A 27,489-nucleotide genomic window follows, 5' to 3' on the forward strand; every position below is an offset into this window, starting at 1 on the left:
TCTAATTTTTTCTAAAATTAACTAAAATTTTCTTTCCTATTGGGTTCACTGTTTTTTTCAATGGGGACAGCAAAAAATCTGCTAAAACACCAGAGTCTGCTGAATGAAATAAACAAAAAAGCGAAATAGGAGCTACCATAACACAATACAAATAATATGTTAAGAATATGTCTAAAATCTGTTAAAAAATAAGGCACAACAGCAAACAAAATGTTTGCAAATCGGATGATTTATAAATTATAAAAATATAACTGCAGTATTAATATGAACTACACAATTCTCTATAAATTGGATTCTAACTATGGAAAACCTTTTGGAAATATTTAATTCGAAATTCCATTGCCTTTGAGTTTTGATGGCCGTATTTTCCGTGTTTTCTTTTTCTAAAAGTTTGCTTACATCTTAAGGTAAGTACTATGTTCGCTTTTCGCGTTGAAATTTTCGCGGTTACTTTATTAAAACAGTTCAATATAAATCAGATAAATTAATTTAATTTATGCACAGTTTCTTGTTCCTCTAGATTTCGGCAAGACTTTACAGGAATAAGTTTGTTTTAATTTATAATTTTGATTATTTAAGGAAAAGTAATCGCGAAAATAAAGTGGTTTTCAACTCGAAAAAGGAACATAGTACACACCTTTAGACGAAAAGAATTTTCCTCAATATCGTGATAACTCATGCACTACTCATTACAGATAGATAGACTAATACCGACCCGCACAGGCATTTTGTATAGAGATTTACAGTAGCCTATGCTCTAAGATAAAATGCAGAAATTGAAGATATGAGCAAATAAAAAACAGAAAATCTATTTATAATTTTTAATTTGAGCATGCATTTTTATTTGTAATAATTGTTAACAATATTGTGTTTTCTAATAATAACAAAAATACAAAGTAACAGCGTTATTCTGGATTTTAGTAAAATGGAAAGAGAAAAATGTTTTCTTTACAAAATTTGATAATATTAATAACTAGATATTTCTTTGAATAATCAATTAAATTACGTATAAATCAATTAAATTAGAAGTGGGCTAATTACAATAACATTGGTTTTTCGATAGTAATGTTTTTCCAGTGGCATGAAGGAAGGAAGGAAGCTGTTCACTATTTTTTGTTTTCTGTTAACAAATGTGCAATTAATATTTTCCCTCTGATCTACATATATCTGCTGCCACAAAAACATTTTTACAATAAAAACAAAATGGTTCTAGAATTACAAATTGTGATTTAAGTTTTAAAGTATATGTTAAATATGTTAAAAAATATCAATATAACAATACAAACTGGGAAATAATTAAAGCTAAATTTATTTTATAAATTAAAATAACTTATGCAATTTTTCTATCGTGGGACTCGAAATTGAAAACTTGTTTCATGTTTTCCGTTTTAGAAAGGCTATAAGGGGACAATAACATTGGCAAAACGTTAAGAGCTTTCAGTTCAGGAAGGCGTATATTAAGCTGAAAATCAGAAAATAAATAATGATATATTTTCAAATCGGAGATCATGGAGTTTTATCTTACCAAATCATCTTTGGGTTTTTCATTACTATTATTTTTCCATATGGGATCAATCCAAAATGGCATATTCTAAAAAAAGGAGGGCATTGAATGGAATATGAACCTATATTAATTTTTAAGTGGCTTACTTCAGAGGGTGGAGTATCTGGCTTTGGAGGTTCGTATAGCATTGGACACATCTGAATATTGTTCACCAAATCATAGAGACCAGATGTGGCTTCTGATGTAACTGGAGCAGTCATGCTTAATGTTTGTGACGGTGCTGGTGCCATAATAAGTGGTGGCAAAACTGATCCAGCATTTGCATTTATAGCGGATTGCTGTTGCTGTTGATAGAAATTATTACCATGTCGCCTGTCCCATAGTTTGGATGTGGGATAAACGGACGGCATGGATTGATTTAAATGTATCGAATTGGTGATATGAAGAGTTGGTGGTGGTTGTGAAATGCAACCCATTGTATTAACTAGACTATTCATGCTTGAGTTCAAATCGCAATATGTTGCCGATGTGTTTGATGAAGTACTAAATGAATTATTGAATATAAACGATGAATTGAATGAGTTTTCTTTATTATAGGAACCACTTGAATTCATCATATTGTTGGAACTTTGTGAGGCCGTGGAATAAATGGAAGAGTTATTACTGTTATTGTATGTGTTAGATGATGCAGAATAACTCTTTGAGCAATACGATGAGGATGTAGTAGATGGTAAAGATTTTGACGTTTGGTGGTAAAATGAACTAGAATTGTTCGCTCGGAAGTTGGCCGATAAATTGGATGATGAATTGGAAATGTTGTTGAAGACGCTGTCAGTTGCTATTGGTCGAGTTTTAGCTGGAGGCTCTTGATTTAGATTAGAGTTTCGACTGTTATGATCACTTAGCGGTGTTCGCGTTGTTGTACGTAAAGTTTTCTGTTTATTATAAGGCAATTTCAATGAACCAAATAAATGCTTTTGGTTGGCATAAGGTGCTAAACGTACTGGAAAAGAGAAAAAATATTTAATTTACATACATATATGGTTATGTAATATGTTTGCTTTTTCGAAAAAAATATACACTGCAAAATTTTAACGTCATATCCATTAGTGTCTTATAGAAAATACAATAATCTGTTTCTTACTCAATTTAACAATGTCTTCCTTTCTATATGTAGGTCCCTGTAATTTTATGCGAATTAAGCCAGATCGCTACAAAAATTTGGTATTACATTCGGCTTAATGGTATACCCTATCGATTATTTAGAAATAGCTTAAATTGGGGATATATTTGATGCAACCTAAATTTGTAGACATGTATATAATTCCTAGCGAACAACGGGTTTTTAAGAACCAAAAATAGAGGTTTTTATATTCCTGTCATCAAATAGTCTTAAAAGCTATCGAATGTGATCTGCAAACAGTTTGTTTTGCTGTTTTGTCGTAAGTATAGGACGTGATACCGTTTTTGCGGTGCTTAGAACATACAAATAAAAAATTGCACATAACTTACGTTCGGCATTGCCCACAAGGCCAACTTCGGATCTCTCTAGTGGTACTGCAACATTAACATAAAATAAATCTGAATATGCAGAAAGTACAGAAAACAAATTGGGATAACCAAATTCAAATGTTGTAGTTATGGAACAATCAATGGCATTCTTCACATCAACCAACAGCATGGGTGAACGTTGCTCCAGTAAACGTATAATATTCATAATGAAGTGCATAAATGTTGATAATCGCACATAGGTTTTATCATTTTCCATAATTATCTGTTTTAGGGTGAAAAATTATTGAAATCATAACATAATAATGATATGGAAACTTACATCTATAGCATGTTTCATCGCTCGAACGGTGCATTCAGTTAGGTCATCATTGTTCTTTTCGTTAAAGTTCTTTATAAAGTCGTTTAGTGTTAGAAGGTTTTTACTATTTTCCAGATCTTTTGAGTCCTTGTGATCGAGGATTTCTGCTTCATGAGAAAGCAAATGTTTACTCGCTTTGTAGCACAAAGTACGAAATGCATTATCTGCTTTGTGGCATATAATCCATGTACAATCATCCTTTTCGAAAGTCTGGAAAACTTGCGTTCTTTGAGAGACTATCATGGCATTAACTAAAATTAATTACCTCAACATATGGTAGTAGATCTAGAGCTTGTATAATATCCTTTACGCCCAGAGTTTGCGATTGAATTTGGTAGCCGTATTTCTTCTTATGAAGCTTAACAACGTCATCCCATTTCATGCAGGTTTTCGCCGAACCTAAAAAGGTAAGTAGTGTTTTCGAAATACATACTAACATATATATAGTGGTTAGAGGCTCATTGAAAAAATCCTCCCTTTCAACATGCATACATTCCGTAAGCTAGTAAGTCGGCAAAAATTGAGTATATATTTAACAAACTTGGATTTACCTGTGTTAGTTGATATCAGTTCTTCACACTGTTCTGCAAATATTCGTTGTGCCACTTTGGCACTTAGATAGATTTTCTTATCTTCATCATTTGTTAATTCCATCTCCACAACACCGTGTACAGCTTCCATTAAGTCGGCCAGCTTCTGGAAGCCATAGTCGCTTAAACGACACTGGTATCCAAAGTGATAGTGATAAGAACGTACAAATTTTTGAAAAAGAATCGTGTATTGAGGAGCATTGCTAAATAATTCCACAACTTCTCCGGCAAATATGCAGGTCTTTTCCAATTCGGTAGATGTTTGCTTGCGTTTTGGTATTGATATCAATATATCGTTGCCATTTTGCACAGTTGACACTACAACAATATTGGAATTAACTAACCCATCCAAAATATCGCCAATGTCGCAAACTCCATAATCTGTAACATCAAATGTTCTATTTTGAGTCTGTGCAAAAATTGTGGGTAATTGGGACAGTAGAACAGATTTATTGCCATGGGCTCTCAACACTCGTAAAAGGTCCGATGTAAAACGTCGTATTTGTGTGCGATGTGTCAGAGTGATTTGACGATTTTCTCCATCGCCCATTATCTGAACAACCGATGAAAGTGCTTCGAAGAGCTCTATTAATTTTGTATATCCATAATCAGCTACGCGACATTGTTTTCCAAAATGATTGTGATAGGCTGGAATGAAACGATTAAATTTCATTGTGGCTTTTGGAGACATTTTTACCAATTCAATCACTTCTCGTGAAATTTGATACAGGGGATCTGATATGGAATTTTTCGTATATAGGTTTGATCTTTCATTGTTCGTCGAAATTTGACCATTTTCCTTATTCAATTCTAGCCAACCCAAAATTTTTATACCAAAATTATTTACTGTGATTTGTATGCCCTGGACGCAGCAAACTAAATGTTCTAAATTCACGCCGTTCTCATTGGGTGTGATTTGAACTTTTAATTGTCCTTCAATGCAATGGACTAGCGATGCAACTGGTATGTCACCAGTGTGATTTTTCAATAGTGGGTGGATGATCTGTTGAATTTCATTTATGGTCATGAACACATTGGGTAGTGGTTCAATTTCTTGTTCAGCCCAACCTTTGTGTTGTTCTCTTTTAAAATGTATGGTACAATAGGGTACACTGTGCTGTAGACCTTCCATAAGAGGAGAACTTTCCAGAGAATTAACCAAATCGGGATGAAGGCTTATGAATTTTTCTTCGTTATTGTCGGCATTAATAAGGCATATATCTTGCATTTTATAGAGATCCAAAACACTGATTGATGTTTTAAAACGTGACTGAAACAGTTCTCGGAACTTATACATTGGGAGAGTATAACAAGGAACATCCTAGAAATTAATATACAAAAATTTTAGAAAATAGTTAATATGAAATAAATATTTGTCGAGTGCCCAAAAATGTCTATAAAATTAAAAACATGTTATATCTAGTTTATGGAAAGAAAAAGACACATATGTACTTCCTCTCTTTTCAGGTTTTTGGATTCGCTACACATTTAAGTATTACATTAATTAAGAAAAATCCAAATATACGAATATATATTTTAAGAATTTTATGATATGCTCAAATCGTCTAAAATGTTTAGCATAAAAGTTTTTATTTATGACTAAAAATATGATTTTCTTTGTACATGTTGATTTTATGTTTTGTATCATTCCTTTTGAAGTAATACTGATATCTGTTTTTATTATATTTACTGTAAATCTGGAACTTAGGGGCTACCTTGAGACCAAGATTTGTTAGTACCAACCGTTGGCAAATAAACTATTACAAAAAAATAAATTTTACCTTCAGTAGACCAGCCACTTGACATCTCAACGTATTAATTTCAGTCAACGAAGAGTCTCTGGTATAAGACACCAACATGCGTTTGTGACCAATTTTCTTGCGATGTAAATTGGAGACAACTTGTTTGGCAAACTATGGTAGAAAATATACGTTTTTAATTAAATGAAAAACTCGAATCAAATGAAACACTCACATATAAGTCGGGAACAGTGACTTTTGCATAGGAGCTACCCTCGAACGTGAGAGATACCACGGGAGTTATGGGCTTAAGTTGGTTTAACAGAAAGTTTCTCAGACTAACCTCATCCATGGAGTAGTCCAAGTTAGTAATTTGCAAAGTGACTGTATCATTTGGATCACTAACAGTAGCATATGTTTGACCGGAGCTATTGTATGGTGTAGATGTTATAACTGGACCGCCCGATGAAGTTGTTCCCCCCGATGTTGTAACAACAGTGGCGAGTGAAATGGCCTTATTATCATTTGTGGGAACCGTGGTGGTGACCACTGGAGTTGAAACTGCCAGTGAGGCAGCAACAGCATGGGCATAAGTAAACTCTTGTCCACTGCTATTGCAATGCGTTGTGGTAGCTATTGTGGACGCCAACGAGTTCGGGTGTAATTGAGTTTGTTGCTGAACAGATATAGAGCTCATTGGTGCGGATGATGTAAAAGTTTGAATAACACCGGGATTACATGTCTGATAGATGGGTGTTGCAAATTGATGGTATCCATTTGGAAAAGCTGAAGAAGACGACAATGCACCACATGTTGTAATAGCTGTTGCGGAATGTGGATTATGTGCTAAGACATTAGGAGGAGTAGTAGTAGTAGTAGATCGACTGTAAGGCATATAACGGTTTCTTTGATATCCATAGGATGTGTTTGCGTGATGGGTATTATAGTGTCCCGTAGTGTGATGGTGATTGGAATCATTTGCAGAAAAATGCGGAGTTGCCATAATGGTACCACCAGTACCACCATGCATATAACTTCCTGCATTGGTATATTTAGTCATCAGCGACGAGGGTAATACTTTGTTAGTGTAAATTTGACCGTTTTGAGTGCCACTACAAACATTCTGCTTACCACCTCCCACATTGAAATATCGTGCTGATGCTCTATTGTTATTCATATCCAAGCTACCACCATTTGCAGATGTCGTTGTCGTGTAATAGGCTGGCGTATTCGTAAGATAGTCATATTCTTGGTTAGTCATGCCCACTATACTATTTAAATGTTGGTTTGGCGCCTGCGCCTGTATAACATTGTAATTCATGTACATTTTGGAAGAATCATCGGGATGCAAGCTGTTGGAAATGAAAAATGAAAAATTACTTTTTGTCAAATGCTCTTTCTTAAATTTCAATAACAAACCCATAGTAGCGTTCTGCCATTGTGTAAAATCCTTGTAATTAAATATTTTCTATTAGAAATATAAAACAATCAGATTAGAAAAAGATTTAAATTAAGAATTGAATTGACTGTAGTAGCTATTAACGTGACCAAGGTTAAAGCTCGATTTGTGACTAGAATAACGGTAAAAAAATTTAACTCACGCTTGGCGTATGAGATGATGCGAATGGTTCACAAAAGGAAATGCGCCAAAATATAAATGCACGCTTGATGTTGTCGTATGTGCCTTTGGAAGGGAATATTAATTCTTAATATTCATCTATTTGAGGAACTATATGATCGTTCGATCTGCGATTTGTAAAATGTCTATTATTTATTAGAAAATAATCACTTGTTGTTCGAATTTATAAAATTATTCTCTTAATTACTGTGTCTTTCATTAAAATTTGCCTTAATGAATAATTTCTTATAAAGATAAATGCTTTAGATAAACAATATTTATTTTTTTTTGTATCACTATCTTGTTAATTAAATTTAGTTTTTTTTTGCTACCAAATCTCACACAGCACTGGACACTAATAATTTTTAAGAATTTAGTATACTGCTTGCCAAAACCCCGGACGCTCTACTGATTTGTAAGGTATATTTCCACCTTCTTTCTTTATTCTCCTAACTGCAGAATCTCTCCCGGCATGGTTACCATATCAAATACAATATATACGTTCAACAATAAAAATTATTTTAATTTTTGCTATAAAAAGCATAGAAGGTTCTGAAGTTTTCCGTTGTATAGATTTGAATAAAAATATTATTGTGACTGTTTTTAAAAATATGCGTGTTTTGACTTTAATCGTATTTTTATTTTCTTTAAAAATATTATAATTCTTGCTATAAAAAGCAAAGAAGGTGCTGAAGTTTTCCGTTGTATAGTTTTGAATAAAAATATTATTGTGACTGTTTTTAGAAATATGCGTGTTTTGATTTTAATCGTATTTTTCTTTAATGAAAACAGAAATGAGTTTTTTCCTACCAATTAGCTTTGATAGAAGAGAAATGTATTATAATGGTGCTACGGCATCGAAATAAAAAATAAATCTATGTTTTAGACCCATTTCACCCTTGTTTTGTATTTATACGTAATATATCTAAATAGTTTAACTAGCAGGTGGATTTTTATATAAAAAATATCAAATTAGTTGACCACTTCATTTTGTTGAATTAGCAGTTGTCTGCTGACTATATAGCAAACTTTTAACAGAAGGAACAGTAGCATGTTTTCTGTTTAGCAGCAATTCGCATTACGTCGGTCCTGTTTGAGTGTATACATATTCATACACATTTTTTTAATCAAAATGTAAGTCTCAGTTTTATTCCAATCGACCTGGAAATTTGACACAAAGAGAGCGTCTTTGGGCTAGAGAAAATGCCAATTAATTCGCGTTTAGATATAATTCCCACAATCTAAAGTTTGTATCTAAGTTCGAGTTTAGCCGCTAAAGTGAAAACTAAATCAGTAAAAAAATGCATTAAATTATATATATTTGTTGGAAATTTTAATATAAATTGATGGGGAATAAACCAAAGCGAATGTTCACAAAGGTTGTATTCCTTAAAATGGATTATTAAAGAAAAGTAATCGTGAAAAAATGACGATTTTAGCGGCTAAAAGCAGTCACTGTTTGCTGAAATAGCAAGCATTTCCTGTTATTTTTTAAGCTCGACTTCACTAAATCATGTTTTATTTTGGCTGAAACAAATAAAAATATCAACTTAGGAGCTATCCTAACATAATTAAAATTTATGAAAATCTATAGTAATTGATTAAAAATCAGAATATTTATCGAATTGAGGCATAACAGCAAACAAAATGTTTTCTGATCGTATTTATGAGCTTCTAAGTATATTACAGTACTAAAATATACCAAAAATTACTTTTGGTTCTTAAATAGGCTTTGGGGAAAAATGTATAACCTAAAAATTTTATAATTTGTTGTTCATTAGGCTCTGAAGTACAAAAATATAACAGCAGACATCGACTGCTGTTATTTGCAGACTTTTTTCTATGAGTGTAGTAGAAGTAGAAAAATACATGACGATATATTTATTGGATTTTGTCAAATCATGGATGGAAAAGATTCCAGGGCATTGGTTGCAAAACAACACATTATATTTCTATATTCATTGATTTCAAAAAGTGAAAAGAAGCATAGTACTCAACTTAAAGATGAGTATTAAATTGCATTATCGCGCTAAATTAGCCAATTTTTCCACGGTTACTTTTCTTCAATAATTCATTTTAAAGAAAATTATTTTTTTTTCAATTGTTGCTTTGGGTCTTTCCCCATCAAGTTATAATAAAATTGTTCAAAAAAATTCGTAATTTTATTCTGTTTTAACAGATTTTTTTTTAGATTTTGAAGCCGGTACTATGTTCCCTTTTCGCGGTTACTTTATTAAAATAGTTTAATTTAAAGCAGACAATTTAACTCCATTGATACGAACTTTCCGCGTCATCGAGACTTAACAGGAATATGTTTGTTTACATGTATAATTTTGACTATTTCGGAAAAAGTAATAGCGAAAAAAAGGTGATTTTCAACTCAAAAAACCGGCCTTTAAGGTGGGTATTTTTAGTCGCTAAAATCGTCATTTTTTCACGATTACTTTTCTTTAATAATCCATTTTATGGAATTTGTGAAAATTTACTTTGGGCTATTCCCTATCAAGTTATAATAAACTTTGCAAAAAATACGAATAATTGTATGTTTTTTTACTGATTTAGTTTTCACTAAACTCCAACTTAATACCTTTAGCGGGTAAACTCGAACCTAATACCCTAATTCTGGGTTTCACATGCAAGTCTTGTGGGGAATTGTTCCCGTAGGGGTTGGTCTGTAAGCTACCTTTCCCCTCACAGACGGATTTCATATGGATGTAGATGGATGACATACTTTGTATGTTGTTATTCACTGCGACTTCACTAGCCCAAAGATTATAAATTGTAGGAAGATAGGAAATTAGGTACTGAGGAGATCGAGCCATTTACCAGATTAGTTTAATACTCGAACCAAACGCGTATACGACAAGTATTGGCATAGCATTAAAATGCAAATAAAAAGAAATTAAGAGCACGAAATAAATTTCCATAAAGGGGAAAATGTAATTTTTTTGCTGTTGCCTAAAATTTAACATTGTTTCATTAAGAAAATTACGTTTTTCATTTAAAAAATAAAAACTAAAAACAACTAAAAGATTACAAACATGTATTAAACTAATCTGGTAAATGCAACATTTGGTATGACGCAAGCCAATCTCCCATCTTCGTCAAATCTATAATCTTTGGTATAAAGCTCTCATACGTGTATTTAAAATTACAAAAATAACGGGTAGTTCATAATTGTTTCGACTTTATACAGGTGTCCCCATATGGGGACAGAGGGCGGTAATGGGTTAAACTCACTTGAAAAACCAGTAAAAGACCTACTATCTCCTAATTTTGATGTATCATCAGTGGAGAAATTTCACCATTTCGTTATTCCACTTTCATAGCTTCTATTTCAATTAAATCTTACAAACTCAGTGGTATTCTGTTTTCTGGCTTTCCAGCATATGCTATAATTCGATCTTTTAATCTTAAATCGTGAAATAAAATAGTTGTATAAAATAGTTTTAGAGATGTTTTTATTTATCTTTTCATTTACTTATAAAACGTGTAAACATATATACAACATATTGTATATAAGGAAACATGAAGCGTTTATCGGTTGGATTTGGCAACACGTTCCAATTCATCCTTCTTCTTGATAGCATAGGAGTTAGAAGAACCCTGAAAGAAATAAAAATGGAAATATTTTTAATTGTTACCGGCATGTAAAAATATAACTCAACGTTTATATGCTAGATGAAAGTTATGTGTAAATCTACGTTTCTCGAGCATACCGAATAGATTTGTTTACCGGGAACTATTATTGTTATAGTCCACAAGCGAGGCCATGTTAATTGGTAATTTATAACATAACATTAGAGAGGACATAATATCTACATGTTTATATGTGAAGCTGTTATTTTACGTTTCTCGAGCCAATTGAAATGCAGATTACTTCAATAGCTAGGATAATAAAACAATATTGATATTGTCCACAAGCGAGGCCATGATATTTGGTTGTAGCCATAACATGGCATTAGAGAGGACATTGAAACTTTATCTATAATGGTTATTTGTAGATTTACGTTTCTCGAGCTTAATGAAATGCAAATTACTTCAAAAGCTAGGATAATAAATCAATATTTGTATTGTCCACAAGCGAGGCCATGATAATTGGTTGTAGCCATAACATGGCATTAGAGAGGACATTAAAACTTTATCTACTATAATGGTTATTTGTAGATTTACGTTTCTCGAGCTTAATGAAATGCAAATTACTTCAAAAGCTAGGATAATAAATCAATATTTGTATTGTCCACAAGCGAGGCCATGATAATTGGTTGTTGCCATAACATGGCATTAGAGAGGACATTAAAACGTTATCTATAATGGTTATTTGTAGATTTACGTTTCTCGAGCTTAATGAAATGCAAATTACTTCAAAAGCTAGGATAATAAATCAATATTTGTATTGTCCACAAGCGAGGCCATGATAATTGGTTGTAGCCATAACATGGCATTAGAGAGGACCTTAGAACGTTACCATATCGATCAACGTTTCTTAGACTGAATGGTTACCATATTATTTAAGATACAAGAGAAAAATCAAAATTTTATTGTGCTCAATGTCACCCGAGCTATAACTTGACTTATGAGAAATTTTATATGCGTTTTTGAAAACCATACAAAAATTACTTGGTTTTTTGATGTTGTTCTACGTTTCTCGAGCTGATTGAAATGTCAGTTACTTCAAAAGCTAGGATAATAGAACAATTTTAATATTGTCCACAAGCGAGGCCATGTTAATTGGTTATAGCCATAACATGGCATTAGAGAGGACTAATAAAAATCATATTTTCTAATAATAAAATAAATTTGACTATTAGTTCTTACCTTAGCAGCGTTGATCAATTCATCGGCCAAGCATTCGGCGATGGTCTTGATGTTTCTGAAAGCGGCTTCACGGGCACCGGTGCACAATAACCAAATAGCCTAGGTAGAAAAGAAGAAATATGTTATAATACTATTTTTCTAAAACCATGTGATATTGTCATTTCATAGAATAAATTGTATCTTTATTTCATACATTATGTGCCTTGGGTGTAGCTTCATAATGCTACGGATAAAAGACAATTGATTGGGTTAGTTTTATTTCTATAGCCATTGATTATAGTCCTTCAAACACTACAGTTTTGAAAGATATTGTACAAGGCACACTGGAAAATTTGACTTAGGAAAATGACTCACTTGATTGACACGACGGAGTGGAGATACATCAACGGCTTGACGGCGGACAGTACCTGCACGACCGATACGGGTTGAATCTTCACGAGGGCCAGAGTTGATGATGGCGCTGACAAGGATCTAAAATATGTTTCTTTTAGTTGTAGTTCAATTTGATTGTAATTTTGTTGTTACTAAATCATTTACTTGTCTTCTAAATTTAATGGAGACGTTCATTGATTTTGCGACATTTTTTCTATGTCTCATTCTACCTGACATTAGATTGATGTGATTTCTTAATACCAGTTTAGCATGAGACATCCAATTCTTTTTAGGAATCATTACAAAAAAAGATACTACTTACTTGCAAAGGATTTTCGCCAGTCAACAAATGAATGATTTCAAAAGAGTGCTTAACAATACGGCAGGCCATGAGTTTCTTGCCATTGTTGCGTCCTTTCATCATTAAGGAGCAGGTCAAGCGTTCTACGATGGGGCATTGAGCCTTGCGGAAACGTTTGGCGGCATAACGACCAGCAGAGTGGGGCAAATAGCGAGCAAATTTCTCCTTGACGGAGATGTAATCTTGCAACGAGATATCGTTGACGGTCACGTCATCACAGGACCAGCGACCGAACAATTTGATTTCGGGCAATTCTGTGTTGGAAACAACATTGGTTTCCAAAAGGGTCTCAGCACCCTCGGTTTCAATTGGAGGTTGCTCCTCGAAAGTCTCGGTCACGTTTTCAGCAACTTCAGCCATTCTAAAAAAAGAGAAAACATAGTATTGATTGAATATGCAATTCCATCACACATCACAGTTTCTCCAAATTCACAACTGATTTGAGACAAATGTTGATATTACTTTATTAAGGTTTATATCTTCAAGACGATATCCTTAAGAGGAATAGTTAACCAGAATTTTTCTATAGTCCCATTTGAATACCAAAGACGCCAAATATAAAACGTTCATGGTTTTAGTTATGGACGTAGAATATCTATGATCACGTTTTAACCAAATTGTCAATGTTGTTTTTCACTTTATTAAGGTATGTATCTTTGAGCCGATACCCTTAAGAGGAATAGTCAAACATTTGCTTTAGTCCAATTGAATACCAAAGAATTCACTAGGAAAAACTCGATGGTTTTAGTTAAGGACGGGCATAGTTTGGTAGTAAACAAAAAGAAATGCATACACGTTGGACTTCTCATGAGACATGCCCAGGTTGTTCACATTTTTTAACACCACATAACCTTACAAACACACGAATCAAATTTCTACAGATTTTCACAACGCTGTGAACGAGAAGGCAATGCCTAATGGTAGCAAGACCAAAGAAGATGCTATTGCCGATGTGTATTCATTGCTTTATGTTCGTTTTACCACAAAAATTCAATAAATAATCTTACTTTTTCACTAAGAAAAATTATCCCCGATGCAAACAGCAGTGGCGTTCGCCAGAAAAAGAACATGTTGTTGCAATGCTGCCAAGTTTTTGAACGGAGTTTCCGGCTGTCAAATAATTTGGAGAGATTTACAATGAAAGTGTATATAATACGGCAACACCGATTCAATCTGTGCAAAAGCAATATGGTAATCTGGTTGCCGTTAATTATAGAAGTTAAGGTGCGTACCACAATGTAAGTATTTTTCAAATATTGAGACTTTATTATTTTAATATTACTTCAAAACTGACCAAAATTATCTATTGGCAACGCTTAATGGCTAAATAAATTTAGACTTAAAACAAACAATTAGGAACGTTTATTGTGCAACCGGAAGTTAAAATTATTTATCATGCTAAAACAGTTATTTTTTTACTGTTAATAATTCATGGTATAGATTTATTCCCATTCAAGTTATTTCTTATTTCAGTTATTCCGATTTTATTAATTTTACTTATTTTTATTTTAGTAAATACACTCGTGCTTAGTACCCACAAATACGAAAGATGTTGTCTCTGAAACAAATAACTACAATTTTTTACGAAATTGTTCTCCAAATGTCATTTAGGCCTTTTATTATTTTAAGAGTACGCAAACAATTTCGTAATAGCAATGCATAATGATAATGGTTAAACTTTATTCTGCAGATTTTATTATCAATTTAAATTCAGATATTTTGAATTACGGTTTTTTTCCGGTGCAACAGGAAGTGAAAATTGTTGACGCACTAAAATCGAGTTTAGTATATGAAAGTATAAAATGATACTTATTTGTTGCCCAAAAAGCCCAAAGAAAAATGTATTATTAACGAAAAGTAATCGTGAAAAAATTGCGATTTTAGCGGCTAAACTCGAACTCAATACCCACCTTTAGAGAATAAAAATATTGTTTCTGTAGATGTGACACTACTGCGCCGTCCAGACTATAAGTTTACGAGCATTGTCGTGTTGAACACATTTCAGATATTGGCCACACTATATGTTAAGTTCGACGGCATAATCGATACTGCTGCCTGTTAATCTGATCGATAACACATTTACCGATTATTTAGTCGAAGCCGACAATGCGCATTGATTGGACACACTATAAGATTCTTAACAAACACAGACATTCCGTCCGTAAAAACTTATAGTCTGGACGGCGCATAACACTATTATTTTACCAAGTCTTTGTCGGATAGATACTACGCATAATGTGCCGTTTATCCGGACGACAGTACTCGTTTCAAACATATCCCAGATATTAGCCACACTATAAGTTATGTCCGAAGACATAATCGATACTACAGCTTCTTAATGGGATCGATAACAAATTAGGGAGGTTCACATTCCAAAGTTGACATGTGTTTCGAACTTGGTTTTTTGTATGGGGGAAAACGAGTCGGTTTGAAATACTTACGAGTATAAAGAGAAAACAAGACGTGCTGGTGAGAACGCCATATTATAATGAGAAACATTTAAAACCCCGAATCGGGCTTGTTGGGAACGCCGTGTAGAGTATAATACCCTGATTCTGTATGTCGAACGAAAAGCAGTCACTCGAATTCGAATCAATTTGGGTTTCTCTATTTTTGATCGTTTGTATGAGAGTACATTGATTATCAAAAATTAGTATTTTCAAATTTTTGGCCTGCGAATTGATTCAAATTTCAAAATTGTTTTTACTTTTTCCGTGATACTTATTGTATATGTTCGTTTGCTACTCGACAACAAAATATGAAGTGACATGCCTATCGACATCGATAAACCCAAATAATATTTTTTAACATTTGAAATACTCTCGTTCGTCATACAGAAATAGGGTATAAGTTTATCCGGACGACAGTGCTTGTGTCAAACATATCCCAGATATTATCCACACTATAATTTATGTTCGAAGAATTGATATTGCAGTTTGTTTATGGGATCGATACACATTCATCGAAATTTTACTTACGTCCGACAATTTTTAGCTTTCGGCCACACTGTAAGATTCTTTACAAACACAGACATTCCGTCCGGAAAACGGAGTCGTCTAATGGGCGGCGCATTAGATGACTTCGTGTAAACGGTGCATTAAGAAAAGAATTGCCAGAAGTCTTTGCAATGGTTTTCTTTTTATAAAATCCACAAATAGTTCTCTTAAAACTACTCGTGATTGTAAACAAAGTCAAGCTTACCATTATAATTACTCTCACAAATTTTATCACGATGTCGATTTTAATCATTATAACGAATTTCCTTTTCTAGTCGTTATAGGGACCCATTTGTCTAATTCAGGTAATATTCTATTTAATAATAAACTACAAAATGTTCATTAGGTTTTTAATTAATATTTTATCGTACCTACCTATTCCGTGAATTGGAAAGACTACAAAATTACATGATGTATATTTTTTAATTACTGTACTTAAATAAATGATGTTAGTTAGTTTTAGATGGATCGTTTAATTCGCATACTTGTGTATCATTAGAAAATATTTGTGTATTGTTGAGGAGAAACCATAATTCTTGTTTTCTGAGAAATGTTATTACCTTAATTACCCCATTGAACAAAAACGTAATTACCACACTCGAAAAACATGTTAGTAAAATGCTTTGCTAAAATAGCAAACACTCTTCTAAAAGTTCAAAATGATAATTCTAATTTTATCTTGTCACTTTTAACTTTTATTTGAATTGTTTTCTGCCATGATAAACTAAACCAGAAGACAGAAATCATACCCTTTAGGGCATAAACTGTTTAAATGTTAAGCAGTTTTCGACGGTACGATTTCTTGTATTTAAAAAAAATTGTTTGAAAAGGGAAATTTACCTTGTTTCGTACCTTTTTGAACTTTTAGTTTTGAATTCTAGTTGTGATAGTGGGACTTATCGTTATACAGAGTTTTTTTTTCATTGACATTAGTTTTAGTTTTCCCCTTATCCCTGCCAGCATTTCAAAGTTCCATTTCATCCTCATCGCTACCACAGACTCGTAAGTGACACTGCAACAATCGCCAACTGTTATAGTATTTTGCCATCACTATTCGCATAAGAGTATTTTGCCATCACTATTGTTACAATTTATCTAAATAAAAACGATAATGAAGTGCTGAAAACATAGTTATTTTGCTTAAAATTGTGAAAGGTATATTGGTGAAAAATTTTTGACTTTCCAAATTGAATAAAGTGATAGTTTTTCAAATATTTTTCCAGACACGCTGCCTCCATTGGGAATAAAAGCACTGGCTGATAGACGCTACAACATGTAACTTGCAACTTGTAACTCAACATCAATATTTTATTAATTCATAAAAATATGTTAAGGCCGGTACTATGTTTATTCTTGCGAAAAATTTTTATGGAAACCATTATTTCGCACATAGAAAGCGGCGTTTTTTTAGGTAGCTTGGAGCGCTATTTTACAGGGAGCGATATTGGATTAAGTTGGTGGTTGTTGCTTGTTTTTACAAAATAACATTTTATTTTTCCTTGGGCAATTGATCTGCTTTTCCTTTGATCCTTTGTATAGTTTCGGAACAAAATATGGTCCGCGTTTGATTTATAAACCCGCACAAATAGTTTTTAATAAATAAATTATTTCTTAATTCACATTGCAAATGGCGCCGTGCTATAAACGTCAGTTTTTCAACACGAAAAAACAAAGTATCACAAATGGAAAAAATTTCGCAAATTTTTCGCATTTTTTGATTTTGTATGGAGTTTCAACGCGAAAACCGAACAGAGTACCGGCCTTTAAATGTGATGTGATAGTCGTATAAATGTTATATTTATGAGAATTTATAAATGTTTAAAAAAATCTAAACAATCGTGTTATACTTGACCACAATGATTATTTTACAACTATGGTAAAATGAACTTTCTCTGATTGTTTGAAGGGGCTCTTATTGGCGTCCTTCTAAATGTATCCAGAAGGGCACCTAATAATTGCACTCATGCGATACTTTTTTGTAGTAACTTTGCGTGGTACAACTTCTCAATAGTGGCGGCGCTTTTCTGAGGAGTTTTGGATATCGTGTACGACTGTTTTCGACGTAGTGGGGATACTTAGAAGCGCCCCCAAATTCAACAAATGTTGGCAGAGATGATGCAAATAACCGAAATTGGGGATATTGTAGTTGGAAATAAATCCCCCAAATATTCATCATATCCAAAGTGTGAATGTTAATTCGAGCAGCGTATTGTTGGGTTTGTTATTATATACGACTCTGTAACATCATATAAAATATTTTGTATGTATATACATACATATTGTATTTCGGAACTAGCTTGTCATTGTACCCAGTAATACTCACATTTGTCCACACGTGTACTAATATATTAGACATCAGTCAACTGATAACTTTCATTGAACCTTTTGTCGAAATGGGTTTCCAGGTTTAATTTGGTTTCGTAATTGACTTTGAGTTCTGTTACATTAAGTGACGCTAACGACAGATTGTTTTTGTACAACGTCATCGAAATTTAACTTCCAAACCAGGCCTATTTTTTCGACATCAATACAAATTTAATCTACGTTTAATCACAATCAAAATTTTCTATAAATTTATTTAATGTATTAAGACCTTTGCATTTAGCGAATTTTTTGCTACCCATAGGAAACCCATCGTTACTGTTACGAGCAAACAAATTTCTTACTTTGATGTTATCAAGGTACTATGTAAAAATTGAAACTAAAATTTGAATACAAAAATTCTTGAAAAATAATGATTTTTTTCAACGAAATTGGGGATTTAGTAACAACATCGGTGTGTTAACACAACACCGAAGTTTTATTAACGAGCGTTTAGTAAATTGTTGTTGTGATAAATAACAAAAAGGCACCGAGGAATCTGCCGTAAGTGTATTTATTATGGGAATCTTGAAAAGCGTGACATATACGGCGATAGATTCTCTGCGCCGTCCAGACTATAAGTTTATCCGGACGACAGTGTTCGTGTCAATCAAATCGCAGATATTGACCACACGACGACGACGCCGCCGCCGAATATGTCGGCTCATCTCGACTTTAGCCACCAATTAATCAAAAAAATTTAATATCAGAAAAAAATTATTAATAATTATAATTTTTGCCAAAATTTTGAACTTTCCACCTACAATCAATTAGTATCAAGTTGCTATAATAGAATTCGGAAAAATTGTGTGCCGCCGAAACGACAATTTTATATCGGTTTAGCCGTCAAAAATTTATTATCAGACGCCGACTGATAATAACTATACTCGAATACATAATCGATACTGCAGCTTATTAATGGGATCGCTTAGACATTTATCGATATGGAATGACAAATTTCGCTACAAATTCTCATAATTACATAGCCTACGAAGAAAATATGTTGGTTTAAACTGAAGTATTATAATTTTTTGTCAATGTAATGATTGTAATCAGCATATTGACCTTTGGGCTATTTCAAAATTTTAAAAAGTCAAAATTTCCGTAAAATACAAAAAAAAAAAAACAAATAAATAAAAAAAGAAACTAACATTTAGTATTTTGGTAAATAATTAACGAATTAATAATATGCAAAAAGAATATCAAAAACAGACTTTTTAAATTTATTTCAATTATTGGTTATTTTTATTTTAAAGCAGAGTGCAGTTTTTAAATTTTCATTTATTTTTAATTTATTTAAAAAAAATTTAAAAGTATAAAACGGTATTTTTAATTTTCAAAATTGTTCATTCGAAAAATTTCTATCTGTTTCCAAGAGAATGTACTACTTTTGATAAAAATGTTTGGAATAGGTATTGTGAAAGCAGAATCAATGCCATTTTACCCACTGAATATTTACAATTATCTCGTTTTTATATGTAGTTGTAATTGACCCATATTTTGTACGAGTCCATACGTTTGTGTATGTTTGTACATAGATTATTCTCATGAAATTAGCTAAAAAAATATTGGGTACCCTTTCACAAACTACACTCTAAGAAATTTTCAAGTACACTTCATATAAGAATCAAGTTATCAAGTAAAGTAAATTCTAAAATATATACAAATGTGCTAAATATCATTTGAAAAAATCAACTCATTCCTTATATAAATAAAATATTTAACAGATTTATAATTATCGAAGAATTCTTGTTCATGTTTTAATTAACACACAAAATTGTCAACGTGTAGCTATAGACATTGCATCGTTCACAAAAACAAAATTTAACAATTCTTATCTCTTACACATTTTGTTAATAATAAATATACTTACAATAATACTATATATTTCATACATTTTTTACGTATGTTCAAAGATTTTTGTTAAAATAAATTCATTTTTAATCTTCAATCATTGTGATTGTACCACATTAACGGATAGTAAATAACATAGTTTAGTAGTGAAAATTACAAAAAACAATTATGGGATACATGAAATTTTAAGAAATTGACGATTACATTCCGTGCATTCGACACTTACGAATAAAATATATTGGACATTTTAATTTAAAAAATAACAAGCAAAAAAAAAAACTGATAAATAATAAATTATAATGATAAACAGTGTCAAACGTAAGTGAAAAATCCTATGGTTTTTGTATATTTATTTGTAATATATATTGGACCGAATAAAATGTTTAAACAGTGTAGGAACTAGTATGTTATTATAACTACCTAACATAGTTTTTTTAACTTTAAATCAACAATTTAAAAAGTTAATTTTTACGAAAATTAATTATTAAAGAAAATTATCCCTGAAAAATTGCCATTGTCTTGCAATAATGCGAACTTAGCCTTATAGTAGAAATATAATATAAAAAATAATAAGAACTTAAAATCTCAAGAAGCAAAACTATTTATTGTATTAAAATTACATAATCCTATCCCGTGAAAAATTAGAAATAAAGTTGCTGTTTAGCGGTTAAAAAACAAAAGTAAAAAATGATGAACATTTTGTTATAACTATAAAGGAAATTGACCAAAGTAACAATTTAGCTATGGTTAGCTAATTAGTTGTCATAAGTGATCCACAATGCGTCGATTTTGTTACGATTCAGCAGTGATTAGCAGAGAATGAAGCCGCCAAGTCTCGCCGCCGCCGAATTTGTCGACTCATCTCGACTCAAAATTAGCCGCCAATTATCACAAATATTGATTTAAATCAGAAAAAAATTATTAATAATTGTTGTATTTTTTGTCAAAATGTTTAACTTTCCACCCAAAATCCCTAAGTATCAAGTTTCTAGAATAATTTTGCAAAAATTTAGCTCAGAAAATTTGAAGGAAATGTAAATGTGATTGTAAGATTGGTTGTTCTCATTGCCATTCGGATAACTTCAAATTGATTTTATAATGGATAATTGTCCGCCGCCGAATAGACAAATTTATATCGGCTTAGCCGTCTAGCTGCCGCCGACAAGAATGGAACAGCTTCATTCTCTGGTGATTAGTGATGGAAGTCCTTGATACTGTTTTTGCGTTATATACATCCATACAGAGAATGAAGCCGCCGAGTCGCGCCGCCGATTTCAGTCTCCACCGACCATTTTTGGCTAGTCGACGCCGCCGCTGAATATACCGACTCATCATGACTCAAATTTAGCCGCTTATTAATCAAAAATATCGATTGAAATCAGAAAAATGTATTAATATTTGTCGTATTTTTTGCAAATATTTGGACCTTCCACCTACAATCAATCAGTTTCCAGCTGTTATAATAATAGAGCTGTTTTCTTTTAGCACTGGATGCAACAGTTGTATGGGCTATCCAGAACATCGTTGCACTGGTGTTCTATCCAGAACATCTCATCAGTGCAAGTCGTGCCGATACTGCCAGATTGTATTTTGATAAAGTGACGCTTATTCGATTCACAATTGCAATTTTTTGTGACTAATTTATCGAAAAACATATATAATCGCAGCACTAAATATTTATTACTAATTGGAGCACTTCATACATTAAAAATTGCAAGATTTCACTTCTTTTCTGCGATTGTTTTTAAACAGCTGATGACAGTGTTGCATAGTTTTGGAGATGTCCTGGATAAACGAGTGCTCTGTCTTCTTTTAGCCCTTCACGCCCTAAAGGTGGGTATTAAGTTCGAGTTTAGCCGCTAAAATCGCTAAAGTGAAAACTAAATCAGTAAAAAAGCGGCATAAAATTATACAAATTTGTTGCAAATTTTATTATAACTTGATGGGGAATACACCAAAGCAAATTTTCACAAAGTTTGTATTCCTTAAGGTGGATTAATTAAGAAAAGTAATCGTGAAAAAATGGCGATTTTAGCGGCTAAACTCGAACTTAATACCCACCTTAAGGTGGAATTACATACCATGCGGTCATGCGTCTTACATTATATGCTATTGTAAAAAAAATGTTAAAATGTGGGAAATACTATTGTTTAGTTACACGTCAAAAGTAACGTATGTATATGACGCAAAAAGTTGACGAACTTTTAACATTTCAATGCGTCAAGTGCGTTGACAACATTAAACCCAATGTAAAGAAATCAAGAAACGAAAAACAATCTAAAATAGGGACGAGGAATAATTGATTGAAGTTAAAAACCATAAAGTCCTATACTTTAAAAAGTGCGTGGAATATAAAAACACAATAAAAAGCGCAGAGGTAAGGAATGTAAACAGCAAATTCAATGGTGTTCCGATACATGCTGTGTAACTCAATTGAAGAATCGTATTCATCAACGCATTCGAATACAACGTACGCACGCATGATCGCATGGTATGTAATCCCACCTTTAGGGTATCCAGTGCTAAAAGAAAACAGCCCTAATTTTGCAAAAATGTAACTCAGAAAACTTATATGAAATGTAAATTTGATTGTATGATTGGTTGTACAACTAATCTCATTACCATTCGAAAAACTTCAAATTGATTTTATAATGGAAAGCTGTCCGCCGCCAAATATACAGATTTTTATCGGCTTAGCCGTCAAGCCGCCGCCGCCGGAGGCAAAAATTCTGTGTTAGCCGCCGCCGACAAAAATGGGTCGGATTCATTCTCTGAATCCATACATCGAAATTCTTTTTCTATCCAGCCTTATTCAAATGGTCTAAACAAAGCATAGTTAAAATTGTTCTTTAAAGTTTTTAGTACAATATGTCACAAGCGACATATTTTAATGCCATCTACTGCAAACAGATTTGGCTTATACACTGCGAGTTAGAAATAAATAAGCCATCTATTGGAGAAATAATAATATTTTTGGGGCAAAAATAATGAGATCGGCTGTTTAAAAAATAAAATGAACATATCTTTCTATATCTATTCTATATTTTATTTTTATTTTAACGGATTAAATGATATTCAACGCATCTCTTAATACATCTACACTGTAAAAAGCATGTTCTGTTCTAAAGATTTTGTCTTTACAATAATGATTTTGGTATTAATTTCGAGCCAAAGAAGCCGATAATTGACATAAGGATATATTTAAGACATAATTGTTTTTTAAATTTGATGTGCTTGGTTAATTTATTCAGTATTCAGTATTTTGTCCAGTGTCATCGTGATGTTTATGCAAAAATTACAAAGTTTCTATGTTAATAAAAATATACCATATTTTGGTTCTTATTTGTTTAAAACTTCTTCTACATTCAAACATCAATTCATAAATGTCTCATTAAAAAAAGTATAAACCTACATATGTGATGCCTTCGAAAATAAAGATTATTTTTCGTAATTGAACCGTTACCTAGTTTTGAATTCAAAATCGATTAAAGTCTAGAATGTCATTTTCATCCCACTAAACAAACAACATATTATTAGTTTAGTCTATAAATGCATCCTAGCGTAACTTATATATATCAACCTCTATGTTATCAATCAGCCTTGTGTTCATTAGAAGTTGTTAAAACATTTACACTAAACGTTGTTGTTTTAAAATTAATGGCGTTTTAGCATATTGATGACATCAATTAATTACTAGTTATTGGCTCATTAGGTATTTGGTTGAGCAATGCATCTGATTCACTTTTCTTTGACTTTTGAAATATATGATAAGTGGTAATATACAATATGTCTAATAATCAGAAGCTTTGTGGTACATACGAGTCAATATTTGTCAACATATACACTTTAATTTTTTCAACCAAAAAAATTTTACATGGCTTTTAGTAATTGACAAATGTAATTGCCAAATGCAAATAATTGATTGCGGTTTTTGTCTAAGCTAGCGTGATATTGGAGTTACAAATGGAAGTGCCAAGTTATTGGACCGAATGCCAAAAAGTATAACCTCCTCCCATGGGCATAGACAGGAGTGCGCAAGGTTTATATGAAAAAAAGAAAACGAACAAGTTTTAGCTTGTCTGTCCGACTTGCCCCCCGTAGCTGGACTCCGGTACCTAATATTCCTATCTCGTGCATATGGGTAGCAAATTTTACATCCAATTTCTTTGAAGATTTAGAGAAATCTTCCTCTTGTACGGAAAGGACGATTTCAAATCTCGAAGAAGTGAGATTTCCTACAGTATTGGAATGAGATTTGAGTTAAAGCTTCTACATTAAAAAAAATAATCCTCTAGTTTACTAAAGCCTTTGCTCCAATAGTTTTTTTCGTACGATAGTTAAAAGAACTAACAATTAGGGAAAAATTATACACAAATGAAGATTTTTGCTTCACTAAATTCGTACTTCTCACAAAATAGTTCATTATTTCTTTAAATTTCTAAAATTTACTACAAATGCTCCCGTCTTGAATTTCGTATGACACTAAAGACAGTCTTGCAATTTTGAACTTCAAATTGAAAATAATTATGTCTAATAGATTTTCTTGCATTTTTCGAAAAATATATACTTTTTTGTGATATCGGCGTGATGTTAGCGGTTGCAATACTGTTTAGATAAAATTTTCTAAAAATAATCTTTTCTAAAATTAACCAAAATTGTTCTTCACTGTTTTTTTAGTGTATATTTCGAACACGGAGAAAAATGGATACAAAAGGCCAAGTGTATTAAGTGTTACACACAAACAAATTATTTTTTTAATTGAAATGTCTTTAATTATACACTCAAAAAAAAAGTTTACTAGGATCCAAAGATTTTGACATTCCCTTAAGGATTTTGGTATTGATTCCGAGCCAAAAATGCGGCTTCTTTGAAATAAAGACACACTAAAAAAAACAGTGAACCCATCAGGAAGAAATTTTTTTAAATTTTAGTTTGAAAATTTTTAGAAAATTTTAACTAAACAGTATTACAAACGCTGACATGACGCCGATATCACAAAAATAAGTAAATATTTTTCGACAAATGCAAGAAAATTTTTTTAGACATAATTAATTTTTTCAAAGAAAATTTTGTAGTTTGAAGGAAAAACTTGGAGTTCAAAAATACAAGAATGTCTTTAGTGACATACGAAGTTCATGATGAACGCATTTTTGGTAAAATTTACAAATTTAAAGAAATAATAAACTATTTTGTGGGAAGTGCGAATTTAGTAAATCGTTTTGCTTAATTTGAGGATAATTTCTTCCCGTTTTTTAGTTCATTTAACAAACGTACGCAAAAAATTTTTAGAGTAAATGAAACTTTCTCCAAACATAATAATTCCATGAACTAAAATAAAATAATTGAAAGTAAATTAAAAAATTAATTGATACTATTAATTTTTGTGATTGATTTTTGTTTTAATTAAAAGATTTGTTTGATTCAATTAAATTTTCAATTGAATATTGTTTAAAACTCAATTAAGACTTTAATTGGAAAATTTTTTCTGTGTACAGTTCAAATTAACGTATCGATATGGGGGGAAATATTGAAATTTCATATAAATTATGAATTTCTAAAATTATATTATGTTGAACTGACAAACAAGATCATTTTCTATGCTATCTACAATCTCATGGGATACTGAACTTGAAACATCAAATACTAAAGAATGATGCATTCATTCATTGATATGACTAAGTAAAACTATATAATGCCAGACTACAATATGTTACAAGGTTATTGGATGCACTGTTGGATGCATATGGGAATATTTTTTTATAAGCAATTGAAGGTATTACATTTCTTCTACTTTATGCTGATAAGAGCTGAGTGGAAGAAAAAATGTACTTCCTATTATCACACGAGTTCTTTAATTGTTATTTTGGTTCAAGACATACATTGAATTATTACAGTGATAAGCAGTCCTATATAACAATATTGGAAAATCATACAAAGTGTACAGCAACAAATTGGACCATTTTTTTTTAAATATTAAACTAAAATGAAGCATTTGTCTTCCTATGTACCAAATCCATAGCCTAACTCCAAAACTGATATACTAGATATGCGATATGGGTACACTGAAAAAATATTTACGTGATATTAAAGATTAAGCAAACTAAATTTTAGGATAACCAATTTACACAATATTAAGGATAAATTTCTTTAAAATTGAAATGAATTGAAATTTTAATTAAAATAAAGTTTATAATCTTTGCTTCAACAATTTTTTATTAAATTTAGGGCACAAATTTCAAAAAATGTTCGTGTCTCCGTTAAAATCGTATGTCTTTGAACTAAGGCAAATTCTTAAAGTAAAGAAACCCATTTTTGATTTAAAGAAACCGTCCGTAAGTTAACTGATATGACTTATTTTGAGGATTTAGCATTTTTGGTTTAAAGTTTTTTGGAAGTAAGAAAACATTGTTTACTTCGAAGCATCTTTGGCCCGGAATCAATACCAAAATCTTTAAGGGAAGGTCGAAATCTTTGGAACCAAGTAACCTTTTTTGAGTGTATGCATCGTTGAAGAGGAAGTGTAACCATGATGGATGAAGCGATGGCTTTAATAACGCAGGACGGCTTTAATAACGAGGTGGCAAATGATATCTTAGATCACGTTTCTGACGCCACAAATACATTACTACCATCTTGGGAATCCAGAACATATGCGAGAGGTTATAACGGTTGTACTGTGTAGAGGAGGTGAAAGAACTTGTAAACTGATAAAAGTCAAATTGTTTTATGGAAAAGATTAAGTACTTCGTGAGAAATTTAAACTAAATTGTATTCCACTTTTGGGATTTCCACAATCAGTTGCTAAAACAAAGAAAATGCAATAACATTATATGCTACCATTCACGAAACTACTCGATCTCGATAACCTATATTGGCATCGAATGATGCCCATGTTCAGCACAATGTTGAAAAGTGTACGAAAATTTTCTTCTGTCTTAGTTTACCCTGAAATTATTTATATGTTCGTTTATTTTTATAACCACGATTACTTCATAACATATTTGAGACATTCATGGGGTAGGAAGGAAAACTTCATTGAGCTGAGGAAAATTTCGAAAAAAAAAAAATATAAATTCAAACAGGATATGGACTTAGGTTGATACTTGCCCTGTTTTCCCTCAAATCACCGTTTCCAAGTTAAGGAAATCATTAGAGTTATGGAGTTCTTAGAAAACGTAATGGATATTATTACAAAAAGGACGATGTAGAACGAAAAATCTAATACATAGGGTTAAAAAAAATAGGGTAAACATCTCTAAGATAAATTTCCACGAACAGAATTCCGCCGGTTTAATAATTTATGATCTCGAAGAACACATTTATTGTTTGCTCACAAAAGAGCATCAATAAGAAAAGTAGTTTATTTATCTAATGACTTGTTTAATAATGTTCGTTTATTCTTCTTT

The 27,489-nt window shown here is 32.0% G+C and overlaps 3 protein-coding genes and 7 non-coding genes across 10 annotated transcripts in view; 1 reads left to right on the plus strand and 9 right to left on the minus strand.

Moving 5' to 3' along the window:
* Positions 1-811: 811 nt before the first annotated feature.
* Marf1 (meiosis regulator and mRNA stability factor 1-like protein) lies at positions 812-7,733 on the minus strand. The gene is made up of 11 exons (XM_075293100.1): positions 7,305-7,733; positions 7,123-7,171; positions 5,939-7,055; positions 5,746-5,877; positions 3,926-5,285; positions 3,640-3,773; positions 3,336-3,584; positions 3,017-3,278; positions 1,651-2,507; positions 1,526-1,591; positions 812-1,462 (listed from the first exon to the last, which is right to left on the minus strand). The coding sequence occupies exons 2-11, from the start codon at positions 7,140-7,142 to the stop codon at positions 1,331-1,333; spliced, it is 4,329 nt and encodes a 1,442-aa protein (XP_075149215.1). The 5' UTR covers positions 7,143-7,171; positions 7,305-7,733; the 3' UTR covers positions 812-1,330.
* Positions 7,734-10,765: 3,032 nt separating this feature from the next.
* On the minus strand, positions 10,766-13,968 carry LOC142223243 (small ribosomal subunit protein uS7A). The gene is made up of 5 exons (XM_075293105.1): positions 13,880-13,968; positions 12,834-13,233; positions 12,494-12,610; positions 12,140-12,238; positions 10,766-10,927 (listed from the first exon to the last, which is right to left on the minus strand). The coding sequence occupies exons 2-5, from the start codon at positions 13,230-13,232 to the stop codon at positions 10,859-10,861; spliced, it is 684 nt and encodes a 227-aa protein (XP_075149220.1). The 5' UTR covers position 13,233; positions 13,880-13,968; the 3' UTR covers positions 10,766-10,858.
* Positions 11,158-11,298, minus strand: LOC142227714 (small nucleolar RNA psi28S-1192). The gene has a single exon (XR_012719999.1). It is a non-coding gene; the product is annotated as a small nucleolar RNA psi28S-1192 (small nucleolar RNA).
* On the minus strand, positions 11,318-11,458 carry LOC142227715 (small nucleolar RNA psi28S-1192). Its single transcript, XR_012720000.1, has one exon. It is a non-coding gene; the product is annotated as a small nucleolar RNA psi28S-1192 (small nucleolar RNA).
* LOC142227716 (small nucleolar RNA psi28S-1192) lies at positions 11,481-11,621 on the minus strand. Its single transcript, XR_012720001.1, has one exon. It is a non-coding gene; the product is annotated as a small nucleolar RNA psi28S-1192 (small nucleolar RNA).
* LOC142227717 (small nucleolar RNA psi28S-1192) lies at positions 11,641-11,781 on the minus strand. Its single transcript, XR_012720002.1, has one exon. It is a non-coding gene; the product is annotated as a small nucleolar RNA psi28S-1192 (small nucleolar RNA).
* On the minus strand, positions 11,951-12,091 carry LOC142227713 (small nucleolar RNA psi28S-1192). The gene has a single exon (XR_012719998.1). It is a non-coding gene; the product is annotated as a small nucleolar RNA psi28S-1192 (small nucleolar RNA).
* On the minus strand, positions 13,313-13,467 carry LOC142227712 (small nucleolar RNA psi18S-1854). Its single transcript, XR_012719997.1, has one exon. It is a non-coding gene; the product is annotated as a small nucleolar RNA psi18S-1854 (small nucleolar RNA).
* On the minus strand, positions 13,487-13,637 carry LOC142227711 (small nucleolar RNA psi18S-1854). Its single transcript, XR_012719996.1, has one exon. It is a non-coding gene; the product is annotated as a small nucleolar RNA psi18S-1854 (small nucleolar RNA).
* A 6,251-nt stretch (positions 13,969-20,219) lies between the features above and the next one.
* Positions 20,220-27,489, plus strand: part of LOC142223245 (scavenger receptor class B member 1) — a 51,713-nt gene continuing 44,443 nt past the window's right edge. The window contains exon 1 of the mRNA XM_075293108.1: positions 20,220-20,401. Coding sequence (XP_075149223.1) covers positions 20,383-20,401 — 19 coding nt within the window. The 5' untranslated portion in view covers positions 20,220-20,382. The remainder of the gene's footprint in view (positions 20,402-27,489) is intronic.

The sequence above is a fragment of the Haematobia irritans genome, chromosome 2 (assembly GCF_050003625.1).
Source record: "Haematobia irritans isolate KBUSLIRL chromosome 2, ASM5000362v1, whole genome shotgun sequence".
Taxonomy (NCBI): Eukaryota; Metazoa; Arthropoda; class Insecta; order Diptera; family Muscidae; genus Haematobia; species Haematobia irritans.

What these genes read in the sequence shown, in the direction of transcription:
- Marf1 (XM_075293100.1), bottom strand. Translation starts at nt 7,142, where the DNA reads ATGGCAGAACGCTACTATGG. An exon ending in TCACTGTTCCCGACTTATAT is followed by an intron (nt 5,878 to 5,938) that starts GTGAGTGTTTCA and finishes TTTCTACCATAG; the next exon opens with TTTGCCAAACAAGTTGTCTC. An exon ending in CAGATACTCCACCCTCTGAA is followed by an intron (nt 1,592 to 1,650) that starts GTAAGCCACTTA and finishes TCCTTTTTTTAG; the next exon opens with AATATGCCATTTTGGATTGA.
- LOC142223243 (XM_075293105.1), bottom strand. Translation starts at nt 13,232, where the DNA reads ATGGCTGAAGTTGCTGAAAACGTGACCGAGACTTTCGAGGAGCAACCT. An exon ending in CACTCCGTCGTGTCAATCAA is followed by an intron (nt 12,239 to 12,493) that starts GTGAGTCATTTT and finishes TTTTCTACCTAG; the next exon opens with GCTATTTGGTTATTGTGCAC. An exon ending in AATTGATCAACGCTGCTAAG is followed by an intron (nt 10,928 to 12,139) that starts GTAAGAACTAAT and finishes TATTTCTTTCAG; the next exon opens with GGTTCTTCTAACTCCTATGC.